The 18,180-nt window shown below is 30.1% G+C and overlaps 3 protein-coding genes across 7 annotated transcripts; 2 read left to right on the top strand and 1 right to left on the bottom strand.

The window, feature by feature from the left end:
• Positions 1-428: 428 nt before the first annotated feature.
• Positions 429-9,695, bottom strand: LOC111685721. Of its 3 annotated transcripts, none has more exons than XM_046952701.1 (10): positions 9,165-9,695; positions 9,037-9,087; positions 7,413-7,544; positions 7,215-7,358; positions 6,858-7,085; positions 6,710-6,796; positions 6,546-6,644; positions 6,326-6,373; positions 573-653; positions 429-512 (listed from the first exon to the last, which is right to left on the bottom strand). In XM_046952701.1, exons 1-9 carry the CDS (start codon positions 9,619-9,621, stop codon positions 643-645), a joined length of 1,257 nt encoding a protein of 418 aa, XP_046808657.1. In that variant the 5' UTR covers positions 9,622-9,695; the 3' UTR covers positions 429-512; positions 573-642. The 3 variants fall into 3 exon arrangements, with proteins under 3 accessions (XP_046808657.1, XP_046808656.1, XP_023303765.2); XM_046952700.1 differs by having other exon boundaries at positions 6,858-7,082; positions 9,037-9,111; positions 9,165-9,694; XM_023447997.2 differs by having other exon boundaries at positions 9,037-9,111; positions 9,165-9,693.
• Positions 9,696-11,632: 1,937 nt separating this feature from the next.
• LOC111685725 (putative serine protease F56F10.1) lies at positions 11,633-14,253 on the top strand. Of its 2 annotated transcripts, none has more exons than XM_023448002.2 (7): positions 11,633-11,795; positions 11,987-12,520; positions 12,765-13,000; positions 13,060-13,195; positions 13,260-13,700; positions 13,767-13,936; positions 14,010-14,253. In XM_023448002.2, exons 2-7 carry the CDS (start codon positions 12,060-12,062, stop codon positions 14,129-14,131), a joined length of 1,566 nt encoding a protein of 521 aa, XP_023303770.2. In that variant the 5' UTR covers positions 11,633-11,795; positions 11,987-12,059; the 3' UTR covers positions 14,132-14,253. The 2 variants fall into 2 exon arrangements, with proteins under 2 accessions (XP_023303770.2, XP_046808217.1); XM_046952261.1 differs by having other exon boundaries at positions 11,667-11,684.
• Positions 14,254-14,377: 124 nt separating this feature from the next.
• On the top strand, positions 14,378-15,346 carry LOC111685729. Of its 2 annotated transcripts, none has more exons than XM_046952263.1 (2): positions 14,378-14,772; positions 14,909-15,346. In XM_046952263.1, exons 1-2 carry the CDS (start codon positions 14,607-14,609, stop codon positions 15,328-15,330), a joined length of 588 nt encoding a protein of 195 aa, XP_046808219.1. In that variant the 5' UTR covers positions 14,378-14,606; the 3' UTR covers positions 15,331-15,346. The 2 variants fall into 2 exon arrangements, with proteins under 2 accessions (XP_046808219.1, XP_046808218.1); XM_046952262.1 differs by having other exon boundaries at positions 14,843-15,346.
• Positions 15,347-18,180: the final 2,834 nt, after the last annotated feature.

Below are 18,180 nucleotides of genomic sequence, written 5' to 3'. Positions count from 1 at the left end.
TAATGTTTTCGGTGCAGTTCGAGCCTGTTGAGGAACTGTATTGGCTGATTTAAGTTTTGTAACATTGTTTAATTTATCGGGAGATATACTTAATTCGTTTAACGAGTTATTAGCAGAAGTAGCTGAAGAATAATTATGATAGTTTGAAATTTTTATATTTAACTAAAAATAATACAACAAAGTTATTTACCCTTCTTTAAGGAACTTTTCGACTTTTCATTAGCTTGAAAAGCTAAAATATCCTTAATATTAGATCCTGAAATATCACCTGCTGGGTTATTAATAGGATGTTTTACAGTTTCAAGTTTATGATTAGTTGCGGATTTTAGAATATTACTTGAGGAGGCACGTTTTGAGATGCCTATTGAAAGGTTACATTTTGAATAATAAATATTAATAAATTATAATTTTTTTTCATAAAATCTAACCTTCAGTAAAGATTTTTGAAGTTTTTGTAGATTTGCTATTATTTAATTCTTGTTTGATTTCTGCTACTTTAGGCGTAGGAATTTCTATAAAAAAAATTTAAAATTTATTTAAAGGGCATTAGTTTAAAATCTTAAATAAAATACCTTCTGGTATTACGGCTTTTATTTCGGTTTGCGAACTATGTAAATCTTTCTTTTTGATTGGAATTTTTAATTAATTTGCATCTAAAAACAAGAATTAAATTAATATTAAATTGAATATATTGATGGCTTAGACTCTCTACCTTACAAAACAACAACGTTTTTTATACGCTTTACCTTCGTGAGAGGGGTATTTGTCTTTTCCTTTGTAATTTCGAAAATCAGCAAAATCTGTGCATAAATAACTGAGATACCTCTGAAAATCTCCTCAACAAATTATAAATAAAAGCATAAAAAGCCGCAAAAACAAGATCAAGCAGTACTGCGTTTGGATTGTACATAGCCAGCTAACATTTTTTGAAATTTTTTATCACATTCGAGTCATTTATGACTCTTCTGCACGATTAAAATGATCATATATGCGCTAATTTTCTGATCATAAATGATACATTCGTCGGGAGAAAATGGTACCCTACCCGCGACTCTTCTAAATGAGTCATTTATGAACCCCACTTCTGATCAGTTATTACTCATTTTTTAATCTTTTTTGAGTCATTAATCAGCCACATAACTGGTCGTTTTTGAGATATTTTCTAATCATATTATAGTCATTTTTGAGTCTTTTCTGAGTAATTTTTATGTTTTTACAGACAAATGCAATACAACAGAAAACGGGTTTTGATCTTCCACATGCGCGAAATATAACTACAAACTAAATTTTAAAACAATCATATTTCAAACACCTGGATGACCTATTTATGATTGGTATACATTTTGTTGTTTCTTCAAATAAATCAGATTTTTAAAATTAATTCCCCCAACTATCTTCGTAGAAGATCATTAAACATATAAAATTATTATAACTTAAGCATAATATAATTTCTATTTCCTTGACAGAAAATTTATAAATATCACACAAATTCAAATAATAATACATTTAATTTTATAAACGAAATGAGAATTATATCAACTTATTTTAGACCACACAAAATGTTTTGCTAACTCTTCCAAAAAGTATTTTCTGAGCCCTATTTCTAATCAGTTTCGACTCATTTTTGAATCGTTTTTGAGTAATTTTTAAGTGAAAGTTTGGCTATTTCATTAAAACAAAAACAATTACATAAGAAACAATTTTAGATCTTCCAACTGCTTGAAATATGACCACAAAATAAGTTTTTAAAAGCATTATACTTTAAACACCAGGATGAGCAATTTATGATTGCAATACATTTTGTTATTAATTTTCAAATATTAAGTTTTAAATCATATATGGGGATAATTTTCGAGACATTTTTTAAGCGCTGAACTTATTAATCACTTATAGGTCATCAAAAGGAGTCAAAAATGACTCAGTTTACTGATTAATCATCCAACAATCTTCCAAATGATAGCTGGGCAATTTGGATTGTAATACATTGTATTTGTTAGTGGAAAGTTAATATTTCTTTCTGCTGGTAATGCAGCTTATATCTGTTGTGTGTATGTAAGTTATGTGTGTAGAAATACAAGTTTGCAGTTCGACAAAGAGTCAATGCAAACGAAAAAGACAGTAATTTCCACTAATCGTAATTCGTATGTTTTGGGTCATTCGTCACGAATGTACCCTTTGTAATAGAGAATGAGACCAGTCGTCACTTTAGTGTCTTCTTTGTAAGCGGGAGCAGAGACAGTCGTGACATTATTGTCCCTTAGTATTATAGAGAGTAGACACTTGAAAATTTTAAATTTTAGTTCCATTAATATCTTACCACCTGGCTGACTCCAATTCCTATGTTTTTGGTCTTTCGTCTCAAATAAACTTTTTGTAAACGAGAATGGAGACAATCATCACTTTAGTGTCCCCTTTGTAAGCAAGAGCGGAGGCAATCGTCTCTTTACTGTCTCTTTGTAGGGTGTAGAGTGACGATTGACTTCCTCGTAGGACAAGCCCATGTTAAAATGGTTGGTCACCTGGGTAGTCAGGTTAAGTGGTCAGTTCGGGACTGTCCCGTCGAACTGTTGGGTATACCCTACACCACTATAGTGGGGAGGATATTATGCGTTTGTGCTGATGTTTGTAGCAATCGGCTCAGAATCACTTTCTGAGTCGATTTTGCTATGTCCGTCTGTCTTTACCTGTAAACCTTGTGCGCACGCTACAGGTCGTAATTTTCAAGATAATGATAATTGATGAAATTCGGCACTTCTCTTGGTTTAAGTACAAACGCTATTGAAAATGATTAAAATCGGTCCATTATTTCGCCTAGCCCCCATACAACCGTACCACCCGAATCGGGCCTTAAGGCTCATAATTACGTTAAATGTTCTATTATGTCAACAAAAATCTGCAAAACTTAGTTTTGTAAAACTGAGTTTTGTACTAATTTTTGTAGTGATCGGGCCTAATTTGATCCTAGCCCCCATAAAAACTCCCCTTCAGAAAATGTCTTGATGGTCAAAATTCACTTATAATTTCTAATAAAACGATTAAACTATAAAAATAACTTTAAGGTGGACGTGAATTCCTCTACCAAAATTTATAAGAATAGGCCCATAATTACCCCTACTCCCGTGTAAGCCCTCTTGTAGTAAATCTCTTTTCTTTGTCAATAATACGTAAAAAATATTACAAAATTATTTAACCGTATTAAAGAACAAATTAAATGCTTTATTTTTTTAAATTATCCACTTTTTTAACATACTGTCTGGTGTAGGGTATCATATAGTCGGCAATGTCCGACTATACATTCATACTTGCTTATTTGTTATTGTTGTTTTTTACATTGATTTGTTTGAGGGTGGTAATACAGTGTATAGGTAAAACAGTTTATATTTCGTTATGCGCTAATACAGCTCTAATTGTGTGTATGACAGTGTGTAGAAATACAAGTACAAGTGCAGATATAAAACGTAAGATGTGATGCAGATATAAATGTAAAGTTACGTCATTCGTAAAGAAAAGTTACGTCATTCGTAAGGTCTGAGTTGGGGAACAACTCTCGCGTCATCGCGGTTATTTCATAAACGCGTTCAGTGTTGCCAACATTGGTCAAGCAAAACGCGCGCAAAAAAATTAAAAAGGGGTAAAAAAGCGTAATTTTCTAACTGAAAATGGGTAAAAAAGCACTAACGTTTTTTCAGTCAAATATTGTTTATTTTAATAAAAATTGCACATTATTTCGCTCATTTCCTACAAGACTCCAAAATTCGTTTTTTAGAACATTGGGCTGCAAAACAAAACATGCGTCATACTAAAGTCTTTCACCGGTGTGAGTTAGATTTTTAGTAACGTAGGAACTAAAACTAATGTTTGACGAATATTAGATAAATAAGATGAGAATTTTAAAAATAGTAAAATTTCATTAAACATTCAAACTGACAGGCACACTACCAACTGGCCAACCGATGAACCCACACCCAAATTGTAAAATTTTACAAAACTTATTTTTTTGCATATATTTTTTGCAAAATTATATATATTATTTTTAAGTTTTTTGAGTTCTGGAAAAATTGTTAATTTCACTGATAGTGAATAACATAACTTATTTTAAAGTATTTTGAATATTTTGTTTTTTTGTTTTTGAAGAATATTTGCTTTTGTACATTTTGTACATAGATTTTGTTTTGTTGGTCAGTTATAGACCAATCGTCATAAAATTCGGCATAAAGAATTATAATAAAAATCTTTTTATTGCGAGTACAACGATGAAGTAATCATGGAGGCTTTATATATGAGGAATAGATTCAATTGTGTAAAAAAATTATATAAAACTTATTTTTTGTCAATTTTCATCGCTGTACTCATATTTTTAAGGGGACCTTAATAGGGGGTAGGGTACGTTACCGAAAAATCCGAATTAAATTCGGTAGGAAAATTATATTTGTATAAAAGTAGTTTATTTCGAATCTCTCCGCTAAACACGTATTTTTTAGTCAGTAATGAGCGTTACAATCAATTTTTGAAGGTGACCATATGTGGGGGTAGGGTCAATTATGGACCGATTGCCGTAAAATTTGCTAGAGAGATTTTGGCTTATATAAAACATATTTATGTTGAATATTTTTAAGTCGGTAATGAGTATTAATGTCATTTGGTAGAGAAATTTTGATGCATATAAAAATTTGTGGAAAAATTTAACTCGTTTGCTGTTTACGTTCTAACCCTATCGTGCTTTCAACAGACAGACGGACGGACATATGAACAGACGGATGGACATGGTTAGATCGACTTAGAATTTAATAAGGACCCAAAATATATACGACCAATGTGTTACAAACGGAGTGACAAAATCAATATACCCCACTCATCTTGGGTATATGTTGGGTATTAAAAGCACTAAATGCACTGTCATAAAATTAGAAAGCACCACTTTAGTGCCTTTTTGAAGAAAGGCACCATGAGCAAAATTTTCCGCGTTTGGCACACCAAAAAGCACCGCAAATAGTGCTAAAAGCACTAAGTTGGCAACACTGAACGCGTTCAGGCTTGTGTTTGTTGCCTGGCTTTCGACAGTTTTACGTCTCGCTCGCACTGGTGTAGTGTGGTTCTTCACATAACTGTTCAAAGTTATGTGTGAGGTTATGTTTAATTGGCTTAGACCACAGATTAATAAAATATTTGAAACATTATATTAAAATTATTGGAATTGTTGATGGCGCTTTATCCTTAAAGCGCCATCACGAAGGTGAAAGTCAAGTAAATCTCCCATCTCCTGTTTTTTAAGGGGGCACGGAGTAATCTCAAAGTTAACAAAAAAATGTAAAGTTAAAAACTTGATATCATCTTTGTGTCATTAAAAACCCATTTTCATCTATATTTATGATAGAGATTGATGAATTTATATACAGGCCTGTCACAGAATTCATTTCCGATCGAAAGTGAATTAATCGATAAAAACTTAAAAAAATAACTTTAAACTATTGTCAATTACACGTTAAAAATGTGAAGAGGTTTCATTCCGAAAAATATGTTATTTTCCATTATTGAAAAAGAAAATTAGGAAAGTTAATTCCACTTTCGATCGGAAATTCTGTGACAGGCCTGATAATCCCTCAATGTTTACCTACTACAATCGTTAGTTACTAAAAAATACAGTTCTAACAAGTCAGATTTCTATATTCGGCTGTGCCGAATCTTATATACCCTTCAGCAAGTATGTTTTAAAAAACAGTTTTTATTTATTTTGTATCTCTGCACACATGTCACACATAACATACACACAAACAAATATAAACTGTAGCAGAAAGAAATATTAACCGTTGTACTGTACTACCACCCTAAAACAAATATGAGCTGTATTACCAACATATTACTGCTTTATCTCCTTGTTGTTGTTTTTATGCTTTCATTTATAATTTGTTGAGGAAATTTTCAGAGGTAGTCTCAGATTTTTACCCATATCTCAGTTATTTATAGACCGATTTTGCTGATCAATAGGAAACTTCTCGAAAGTATGTCTGACAGAATTATTAAAGATTTGGATCTTGAAGATATCTGGAGTCTTCAGAAAATTGATTTCAACAGACAGACGGACATGGCTTAATCGACTCCGTTATCTATAAGGATTCAGAATATATATACTTTATAGGGTGGGAAAATTATATTTTAGAAATTACAAACGGAATGACAAACTTATGTATACCCTTATCACGAAGGTGAAAGGTATAAAAACAGATTATTGAACTAGTTAAATCACCATTAAAATTTGTTTCTTCGAACATTCGCATAGTTACTATTTTGAAATAAGTCTTTATTTTAAAATTTTCTCTTAACTTACCAATTTTTGGCAGTGGCTTATTACTCGACATGGAAACTTTCTTTAGTTCTATAGAGAGTTAATAAAATAATGAAAGTTTTTATATAATAAAATAATAATTTTTTAAAATAAACAAATATTTAATAATTTGAATTAAGTATTTTATGATCAGATAAAGAAATAACTAAACTTTATATAAGTTGATAAATTTTGATGAAATTCAGAATATATTAAAACTTACCACACTTCTCTGTTGGATATAGAATACCCTTTTCGAATGTTACGTAGGGTTTAATATCGGTAGTTAAATTCTTCGATTGTATTTTAAAGTTTAGAAATTCTAAAATATATAAAAGATAAGTTTCAAAAAGATATAAATGTAAATTAACATAATTAAAATCTTACCACCAGGTTCGGTAGGAAATAAAATTCCCTTACGTTGTGAAGGAACATTAGATGGTTGATTTGTTAATGAAACTTTTTTAGTTTTATCTAAAAAAAGTATCAATCAAAAACAATTTTATAATAAAATTTAAGTGTAACTTCAACAAACCTTTTTCGTAAGGTTTTGTCTTTGTAGTTTTTTGTGATTTCATGAATTTTGGAATCTTTACTTTGGTTTTTCTTTTCGGATGGGCCTGGTATAATATTCTTATGTTTTCACTTTTCTTGGTAATTGTATTATTATTTTGTTTCGGAATTTTGTCGTTGGAAACGGTTTCACGTAAGGAGTTCCTTTTATGCTTATGAGAATTTTCATTTGATATGACTAAGCCCTCTGCTATTGGAGTAAAAATTTTAAAATATATGTGTAATGTATTTATATATATTTCTATGTTTCTTGAAAACAAATTCTGAAGTCCCCAGATTTCCCTGTAACTTGTTTAATTTTAAATAGATTCGGACTCACTTTTTACTGCATTATTTTCACCACTATTTAACATCTTTTTATTTTGATTATCGAAATTTGATTTCGTTAAATGTTGAGTTTCCAAATTGTGTATACTATTTTTAACATTCAATTCTATCGACTTTACATTTGAAGGCTTTCGATCTAACAACAATACATTTTTAATTCATTCCAAATTTCACCTATTTACAAACTTACCATTTAAATTAATTGGTTTAATTTTAATTTCGATTACATTCTGTTTAGAATTATTTCTATTGAGTTCTAAAGTTGGAGTCTTATTAAGATTAAAATCTTTTAAGTTTTGGGATTCCATAAATTCGACATGAACTGTTTGTAAAAAAATAATATTTAATAAAAATTACTTATTATAATTTGTTCACAAAACAGAATAATTTTATAATTTTACTAGCTATAGCCAGTGTGCTTCGCTACCCTCATCGTAATGGAATAAAATAAAAATAATTATAGTAAATGTATATATATCTGCAATATCAAAAATTCCCCTTTTAGAGAACTCTTTAAGTTTGATTTAATGATTCTAGTCTCAATATAACAGAAAAAAAAACAGCTGAAGAACGAAAAAGTACCAGACAGTGAATTTTTATATATTTTTATTAAATCAGGATGACACATGTTTAGTTTTCAACCAGAAACTAAAAAAATCGCATATAGATTTTTATACAATCATGTTTTTAGGTTCAATATTATAGAAAAGTATTAGTAAAAGAACAAAAAAGTATCAAAGTATCCCTTTTTAAATTTTCGTTCAATTAGGATACTGCGTGTTTAATTTTATGTTTATATATTCAATATTTTAGAAAGCTCTAAAAGTACCAGTACCAGTGAAGTGCGAAAAAGTACCAAAAGACCTATTTTATTTAATTTCATGTTCCTAAGTTTAATATTATAAAAAATTCAAAAAGTACCAATTAAAGAACAAAAAAGTAACAGAAAATATTCCAGTTTAAATTTTCATTCACTTAAGTCCCTGATTGCTTAGTTTTATGTCTACCAAAGGGCCCACTTTTTTAGATTCTAATTAACTCCACATGCTTAATTTAATGTTTCTAGGATCAATATTATAAAAACACAAAAAGTACCTTTTGAAGAACGAAAAAGTACAAAAAAGTGCCCTTTTATAGGATCTCACTTAATCCAGGATTTAAATGCTTAATTTCATGTTTCTAGGTTCGTTATTGTAGAAAATTCAATATGTACCTTTTAAAGAACGAAAAAGTACCAAAAGGTCCCCTTTTATATGTTCTCACTTAATCCAGGCTCTACATACTTAATTTCATGTTTCATTTTTTTAATGTTCAATGGTTTAAAAAATACATGGGGTGCAAAAAAAGTACTAAAATACAGTTTTTACCCGTTTATTCCCTAAAGGGGCCGAAATTGAAAAAAGTACCCGACACCTGTCCACTTATTTTTTAAATGAACGACGATAAGCTTTAAACTGTTTTTGTATCTTTTCTAGTTTAGGAGATATGAGGTTACCGAATTTACCCTTTTTTACCGAATTTCCAAAAATCCCGTCTTAGTGTATCTATTTTGTGGGAGACCAACCCCTCTGTCCAAATTTCAGCCCTTTAGCTTTAACCGTTTAGGCTGTGCGATGATAAATCAGTCAGTGAATCAGACAATCAGTCAGTAACGTTAGAATTTTATATATATAGATAAACCTGCGGTGTTAACATTACTTATTGAACTTCTAGAACTATTCTGTACAAATAGTTTCGAATCAACTTAATAAAAACAGTAAGAAAATCTAATTTGTAGGTTTTTAAAAAGTAAAATTCAACAAAATTCTTTTTACCTTTTTTGGGCGGCATGTGCGATTGCGAAATACCTGGGCTATTGTTCAATTCTGGAATTTGCAATTTTGAAGAACCTGTCAAATTACAATAAAATATGCTTATTTATATAAATTATCTTTAAACTAACCTTTCTTAATCGACAAATCCGTTACTTTTTGAAAGGTTTCTTTTATAAAATTTACAGTTTTTGGATCATCGGGTACTTTATTGGACTTACAACGTTTACATTTCATTTGGGAAGCTTTTAGAATTTTCACTTTAGATCTTCTTCGCATAATTTTTTTCTTACGTTTTTCTATTAACTTTTTTATTTTAGCTGCATTTTTTATTTGTTTTCCTTCGCCATCATTGTTGTTTGAGCTCATATTTCGGGAAATGTTAAATTGGAGTTCTTTATTGAAATGCAACGATTTAACATTTCTACTATCTTTAAGATCTAACAACTTATTTTGAGGATTTTTGGAAAAACATCTTTGTCTGGTAATAATACTTCCACATTCGCATTTTAAAATTCGCCTCAAGCCATTATGTTTGAAATGAGAATATTTGAAAAATTTTGAAAGAACTGAAAATTTGGAAAACATTTTTTTGATTTATTTTTAAAATTTAATTTTAATGAAAAAGAATTATGAAATGTTTGTTGAAAGAAAATTATCTATTAACTAGTTTGAAATTTCCTTTGATAACATTTCGTATTTGAACGATGAATCAAGTGAATTTAAAAACATTTTATCAGTTGGGTAACAGTGGATGGAAAATTTAAAACAATAAAACAAAATGAAAAAATAGAATTATTTAGGGTTAAATAAATGTAATTCAGTTTGAGAATCTTTAGATTTTATTAGAAAACTTCAAGGTTTATTTACTTCCTTAGGAGAGTTTAAGATTACTCATCTTCTTTAGAACAGTTTATTAATGATCCATAGAACAGTTTGAAAAAGTCAAATTTCCACAAACTTCTTTAAAACAAGTTGAGATTTATCAAACATATTTAAGTTTTAGGATCTTCTCTTGTGAATAAATTAAATGCAGTTTCAGAATAATATTTCTAATACTTCTTAAGAACAATTTAGGTTCCGAATACTTTAAATCTTTTTAGCTCATTAACGTTCTTTTCACAATGTCTAGTTATTTTTTTAACTTTAAGATACATACCCAGCTAGCATTTTTGAAATCTTTCATCACATTCCAGTAATTCATGACTCTTCTGCACGATTAAAATGATCGTATATGTATAAACTTATTTTAGGCCCCTTTTCTAATAAGATTCGAATCATTTTTCAATCGTTTTTGAGTAATTTTTAAGTGTAAGGGTTGCTGGGATATACTGACAGTTCTTATATAAAAGTGGTCTCGATCTTTCTTGAAACATATAGATATTTATAAATTGCTTTAGAAACATTTTGAGATTCCGTAAACTTTCAGATTACACCAACTTCTTCAAAACTGTTTGAAATCGCTAAAACTTCTTTAGAAGCTTTAGCGAAATGTTGGCTGGGATATACTGACCGTTCTAATACAAAACTGGTTTTAACTGGAAGAATAATTACTGGTTAGACGGTAATTCGTGATAGTCAAAATGGTGGTTATTTAAACATTTCCGAACAGTTTGATCTTTATCAGCTTTCCTTCAAACAGATTGAGATTCTGTAAACTTTCGCTTTACTTAAACTTCTTCAAAACTGTTTGAAATTAGGGTTCTATAAATCGACTTTCGAATAATCGAACAATCGACTTTTTGTCGAAAAAAGTCGAAAACGACTATTTTGTTCAAAAAAAGTCGATAGCTCGACTATCGTCTATGAAAAAAGTCGACTTTGTAAATGAAAGTCGAAAAAAGTCGAAAATTCGGAAAAAGTCGAAAAAAGTCGGAAAAATTCGAAAATAGTCGGAAAAAGTCAAAAATGGTCGAAAAAAGTCGAAAAATCGGAAAAAGTCAAAAATAGAAAGAAGTCGAAAAAACTCAAAAAATTGCAACAAATAAAATAAATATAAATTATTTATTATTTATTAATAATAAATAATAATAATAATATAATGTTAAGTCGACTATTTATGAAATAATAAAAGTCGAAAAATCGACTTTTAATTAAATGAAAAAAGTCGAATAGTCGAAAAATCGACTTTTAACTAAATGCAAAAATTCGAAAAGTCGACTTTTCATAAAATGCAAAAAGTCGACTTTTCGTTTCAACTATAGAACCCTATTTGAAATCGCTAAAACTTCTTCAGAAGTTTTCTGTTTAGAAATGTTTGAGATTCATAATTATTAATGTTTAGGGTTTGAGCAGTGATAAATGACCATTTCTATAAAAGATTTATTATTAGTGTGAAAGCGCTAGACTATTGTCATTTAATCGCACTGTTTCAAAACAGGTTTATAATCTTATTATATCTACAGTATTTTCCATTCCTGATTCATACTGTTAATAACATTATTTAGTGTCTGCATATTTATGTTAACTAAAATAATCTGTCTTTTTCACTCGCCGGCAAGCAATCGACTATGTTACGGTAAATAAATGCATTTATTTTGTTTCTATTCGTTAGTGGAGCTTTAATCTACCGCTAATAACAATAACAACGGCAACAGAAACAGACAATCCATTCGTTAATCATCGTTTTATGTGAAAGGTTGTGCTTGTTGGTGGTGTGTTTGCTTAATTCTACATAAATAAAATTTGCAAAAATTTCTTGTGTAAATAATTTTTTTTTGTATTTAACAAAAATAATATAAATTGATTTTAAACAAAAGCATGTAAGTTAAAGCAATTGGTATAGACATTTTTAAATAATGAGATTATAGATGGAATTAATTTACATGTAAATACAAGTTCAATGGAATAGTTTAATAGAAATGATAATCCAATTTATGCGTTGTATTAGAAATATACATATGAATGTATATAATATTTAACTATTACTATAATTTTTAATAACAAATTTCAGCCTCAAATCACTTTCATAGCTTGACCTGAGCAGATATTTATAAACAAAAAAACACACACAAAACAATAACAAAATGAGTGTCTCAGCCGCTCATCATCAGCATTATCTTATGAACTGGCTTCATAAGCTTTGTCTTGTTGTTTTGTTTTTGTTTGTTTTTATGCAAACTGATAAGAATGGCGTAGCTGCTCTAAACAAAAACTATCACTTGGGACGTTCTTGGCATGGTTTCCTTGGTGAACCCAGTAAAATTCCTACTTTACAAAGTACCAATGAAGTTGTTGATTTATGGTTCGAACAACGTTTGGATCATTTTTCCGATAAGAATGCGGCCACCTGGAAGCAGCGTTATTTCGTGAATGAACAATACTATCGTAATGATACGACTGCACCTATTTTCATAATGATTGGTGGAGAAGCAGAAGCTGCCAAAAAGTGGATGCATGAAGGTGCCTGGATACATTATGCTGAACATTTTGGTGCTTTATGCTTTCAACTGGAGCATCGTTTCTATGGCAAATCGAAACCAACAAGGTGAGTGAGAATAAAAGGAAAAACTAAAATTTAAATTTCTATTATACCATCATTAATATTGAAATATTTTTGTTATCGATTTTAATACGCCCACTTAAAAGTACTGAAATATAATCGTTTTGAGTTCGTGATGTAACTGTTAAATATAAAAATTCCAAAATTCGATCACATGTTCGAAACATTTTTAAAGGTGTTCGAACCCTTCATTATTATGAAAATAAGTTTTCATTATTTTTCTTTTCAGTGATTTATCTACCTCCAACTTGCAATATTTAACCTCGAAACAAGCTTTAGCTGATTTGGCATCATTCATTTTGGCCATGAAACAACAATACAATTTGGCACCCACCCAAAAATGGATTGCATTTGGAGGTTCTTATCCCGGTTCCTTAGCTGCATGGGCTAGAGAAAAATACCCCGATTTAATTTACGGATCTATCAGTTCAAGTGGACCACTATTGGCTAAAGTTGATTTTACCGGTAAAAATTTAAATGCAATTAAAAATTTCGATATCGATTACAAGTTAATTTTTTTACAGAATATTTTGATGTGGTTAGAGATTCCTTGAAAAGCTATAAGCCAGAATGTGTGGATGTTGTAAGTAAAGCTTTTGCTCAAGTGGAAATTCTTATGCGACACATGATTGGTCAACGTAATTTAGATGAAAAATTCAAGTAGGTTGCTAAAAAAAATATTCATTTAGATAATTTAGATAACTAATCAGAAATTTGTATTTAGAACTTGTACCCCCATTAAGGATTCTATTGAAAATAGTTTAGATATTTCCAATTTCTTTGAAAATGTGGCTGGCAATTTTGCTGGTGTTGTGCAATACAATAAAGATAATAGTCCTCATGCCACTATAACAATAGATCAGATATGTGATGTCATGCTTAATACTACCATGGGTCCACCCGTTACACGTTTGGCCGCTGTTAATGATATGCTTTTAAAACAATCCAAAGAAAAGTGTTTGGATTATAAATACGATAAAATGATTAAGGATATGCAAAATATAGCCTGGGAGTCGGAGGTGGCTAAGGGCATGCGCCAATGGACTTGGCAGACCTGCAACGAATTTGGTTTTTATCAAACTTCAGAAAATAGCTCATCCACATTTGGTAATCGTTTCAATGTAGACTTTTTCATTAAACAGTGTATGGATATTTATGCCGATAGGTAGGTTTATTGTGAGAAATAATTGTACGTTTTTATAATTTAATATAAATTTTTTTTAATATTTAGCATGGATGCCAAGTATTTGAATTCCGTGGTGGAAGAAACCAACAAGTACTATGGTGGCTTAAAGCCTTCGACCACAAATGTTTTGTATGTTCATGGTTCTATTGATCCTTGGCATGCTTTGGGTTTGGTAAATGCTAAAAATCCTAAAACACCAACAATATTTATAGAGGGTAGGTGAAAGTTTAAATTGTCGATATATGGTTATAATAGATGTTTTAAAACTTAATCTATTTCTAATTTTAGGTACCGCCCACTGTGCCAACATGTACGAACCGATTAAATCCGATCCACCACAATTAGTGGAAGCCCGCCATAGAATTATAAAGTTTTTGGCTAAACTTTTGGAAAACTATGCTTTTGCTTAAAAGCAAACAATAGTGTAAATACAACGATAAAATTTAAAATAATTAAATATTCTTTATGTAAATTATTAGATTTAAGTGAAATTTTTTAAATAAAATCATAAACAATTTTCATTGCTCTTAGCCAAATATTCAGGAGTTTATATTAAAAAACTTTCGTTAAGTTTTGAAATTATTTTTAAAACAAAAACTTATTACTCCTTGATTTTAATTTCAAAAATGTTATTTGTAATGTAATTTGACAATTGTCAGTTTGAAATCAAAAAAAAAGCTTCAAATATTTGCAAAAATAAGCTTGATGCTTTTTGCATTATAATATAGTAAAAAAGCTTTTAAAAAGCTATTCACTAAAAAGTTATTTATTTTTTTTATAAATCAATAACAACAAAGTGATCTCATTAAAAAGTAAAACGCTGTCAAACGAAAACAAAAATAAATTTTATATCAAATCAATTGGTCATTTTATAAGGAATTTAAAATGTTGGCCGCCAGATGTTTGCGTACAGCTGCTACCAGGTATACACATCCAGCTCTTTGTGTTTGGTCTTCAAATGTTAGAACTATTCCAATATTAGAAGCAACTACCACTACTTGGTATACCAGACCGTTGGCTGTGGCCTACTCAAAAGACTCCAAACCCGGAGGTATGATATTAAGGAATTTGTTTTTAACCACTTGTTTGTCTATCAAAATTAATTGAGTATCTAATTTTAGTTATATTTTCATTTTCATTCCTAACATATCGTCATTTCAACACATCTTCGGCATTTCATATTAAAGAATCATCGAATACCTCAACTTCCCCTCTAACCGAAACTGACCTTAAATCTATTAACTCGCCCACTTCACCATCATCTAATGCTACAGCTAGTGAAAAGTCACCATCAAAATCATCTTCCTACTCCCCTGTCACAAAATCATCTTGTGCCTCCTCCGACACTATGTCTAAAGCAGATAATAAAACTGAAAAATCTTCCACAGCTTCTTTAGGTGATACTGGTGTTAAACTTCCCAGCAAAGATCAAGTTGAAAGTTTTTTCTTCAAATCGCTGGTGTATTTATGGGATTTTGCTTACTACGTTTTTTGTTTGTCTCACAAACTTGTGGAAAAATATGTTTTCAATAATTCTACAGTTCAACATTATTGGAATCTACTGCTCAAGCGTATGGATGATGCTCGTAAGGAGATTAAATCGAAATAAATGTATTATTATTATTATTTTAAAAAAGATTTTTTTAATTTAATTTTTGTAATACTTCTTTTGTTTGTTTTTGTAGTGTGATAAAATGTTAAAAATAATTTTAATAAAATTGAAATAAAATGAATTCGATAGTTATTTGAAGCCGTGTTATTTTTTTTCCAATTTTACAGTGTTATATTGAATTTCAAGCGAAAATTTGCTTATTTTTCAAATTGTGTTTTTTATTTTACGAATCGAAACAAAACTTTGAAATAGACGAGTCTTCCACTTTTCAGTAGTGTGATTCAAATAATTTTTTAACTCAACACCTGCTTAACTGATTGAAATTGGCCTCTTGAAAAAATTTTTTTTTTTACATTTTACTGCCAACCGTGTATCACAGTTTTTAGCCTTATGTTTTAAAAACACTTCCATTTACACTAAATTCCAAACGGTGTAACAACTTGAAGGTGATATCAGTTGGTTTCAAAATTAAGGCATATTCTATTTAATATATCTAATAATATAAGCATATACTACTATATGCCTATAAGTTTCATAAGTATAACTATAGCTAGGTTAGGTTGGGAAGGGTTATACACCGTAAAAATGGCGTATATCCACTCAGAGACATTAAGGTCCGCCTGAGGTTTTGTATCCATCTTCTCGAAACCGAAGATCAATAATATGTAAAATCCATATGGTAAAATCTATGTATGAACTTCAAATTGTCACTAGACTGGAGGAGAAGTATTAAATGACAAGACAGTTGATTCTTCTCTTTTCTTACTGCCGCTTCCATGATAAAAATATGATATTTTTACCACGGTCGCTTCTATCTTTCATTATATCTATTCCTTTCTTTCCTTACAGGTACGTTTACAAAGGTATCTACTTTTGATATCAGTAATGATGTAAACGTAATTCAGGTCTGGGTTGGGAAATAACTGTCGCGTCATCGGGAATATATTGGGAAAAAGAACCAAATATGGGTAAAAACTTGAAAAGTAACATTGTTTCAATTTTGTTAAAATTTAAAAAATGACGGTACTAGATTGGGACTTAGATAAAAATAATTTTTTTGGTATTTTTCGTTGTTCAACTGGTGCTGGTGGTTTTTTTAAATTATGGCACGCCCAGAAAGATTAATATGGATATGCAGTTCGGAGTAGATGAGGTGAGTTGCAGGTTAAACTTTAATTTTTTCGCTCTTCAATTGAGTTATTTGAAATTAAACCTTAAGGGCCAATTTTTAGGCTAATGACTAGGGATTAAATTCAAATTAATCCTTCAAAGTTGTTTGTGAGTACTCAATTATGTGACAAACCGTTGGGATAGTGGTACGCCGCCTGCTGGTCTTAGCACGGCTTAAGCACGTCGGAATGGGGTGCTTTTTTACACTAAGTTTGTCCACATTTAGAAGAAAGAAACATAGAACATTGGACGAAACACTTGGACTAGAATACCTAAGGTAGCAGACGGACTCGCGACCTCGAATATTGATCCATATGCAATAGAAGGTTAGGATACTTTATGGCCCCACGTTGGGCGCCAAAATGTAACAAACCGTTGGGATAGTGGAACGTGGCGCGCTGGTCTTAACACGGCTTGGTCTTGTCGGAATGGGGTGGTTCTTTCCACTAAGTTTGTCCACATTTAGATGATTTCGTGCCGGGAAGAAACATAGAACATTGGACAAAACACTTGGACTAGAATACATAAAGTAGCAGACGGACTTGCGACCGCGAATATTGATCCATATGCAATAGAAGGATAACAAAAAAAGTTATAGTGCCACGTTCCACTATCCCAACGGTTTGTCACAATTAGGGCGGGTTTCTTACTCCTCAGTTAAACTAGGCTTAACTTGCTGTTAGATTAAACTCGGAACAAATTTAGGCGGACTTTAATCGAGAATTGTGTTTTTCAGTTTTAGATTTAAGCTCAGTTAACTTTGTTAGTATTGCCAAGTTTTCACTCAAAAACATAAACAGCTGTTTTTTGCAAAAAATTCTTTTGTAAAATAAAAATTTTTGAAAAAATATTAAATAAACATTTAAAACAATAATAAATAAAACAAAATAATTCAGAAAAATATTAAGTTTTTGTTCTTTCAAAATGATTGTTTTATTGTTTTTGTTAATTGTGTTTTCTCACTTATAACTTGAGTTTAATTGACCAATTACACTCAGTTAAACTAAGATAATAAGTAACTTTACTGATAACTGAAAAACACAAAATATATATTAATCCAGGTTTAACCAAAGAATGACGATTATCTTTATCAGAAAAACTCGCCTTTAGTTAATTTTTGTTTCCTAGTTTAAGCGCCCAATGGAGTTGGTTTAAACCTGAGCAAGACATGCAAAAGTGTAAACAGCTAATGCAAAAAATTAATACAATTTTTATAAAAATAAACATTTAAAAATTTATTGATTAGTATTTCACTAACACATGCTTAGTTAGATACTGCTGTCAAAGAGTAGGACTACTTGTTATACTTTATTTATGGGGACGATTGTAATGTTTTGTTTTATTTTAAATTTAAGTTTTTTTTCATTAATTTTCATATTACATTTACAATTGTCTTCTTCTTTTTTATAAAATATGCATCGTTTTGATAACAAACACTGACGTTTTCTGTTGTTTTGTATGGCAACACTGCGAATTTTAATCTTCTACTCAAAAACATCAAAAGGGATAAACACCAGATTGAATTTATTTTTAGATTAACTAATCTGATTATTAATTGGCATTTGATAGCCAAGTCAAAAACCCTCTCTAAAGGTTTTGGGTGATTTGTAATGTAATTCAAAAACAGAAATTATTTTAATGATCCATTTTTAAAACTAAATTTACAAATGCTTCGGT

Source organism: Lucilia cuprina, chromosome 5 (assembly GCF_022045245.1).
Source record: "Lucilia cuprina isolate Lc7/37 chromosome 5, ASM2204524v1, whole genome shotgun sequence".
Lineage (NCBI taxonomy): Eukaryota > Metazoa > Arthropoda > Insecta > Diptera > Calliphoridae > Lucilia > Lucilia cuprina.
This window is presented reverse-complemented; position numbering and strand designations above follow the sequence as displayed.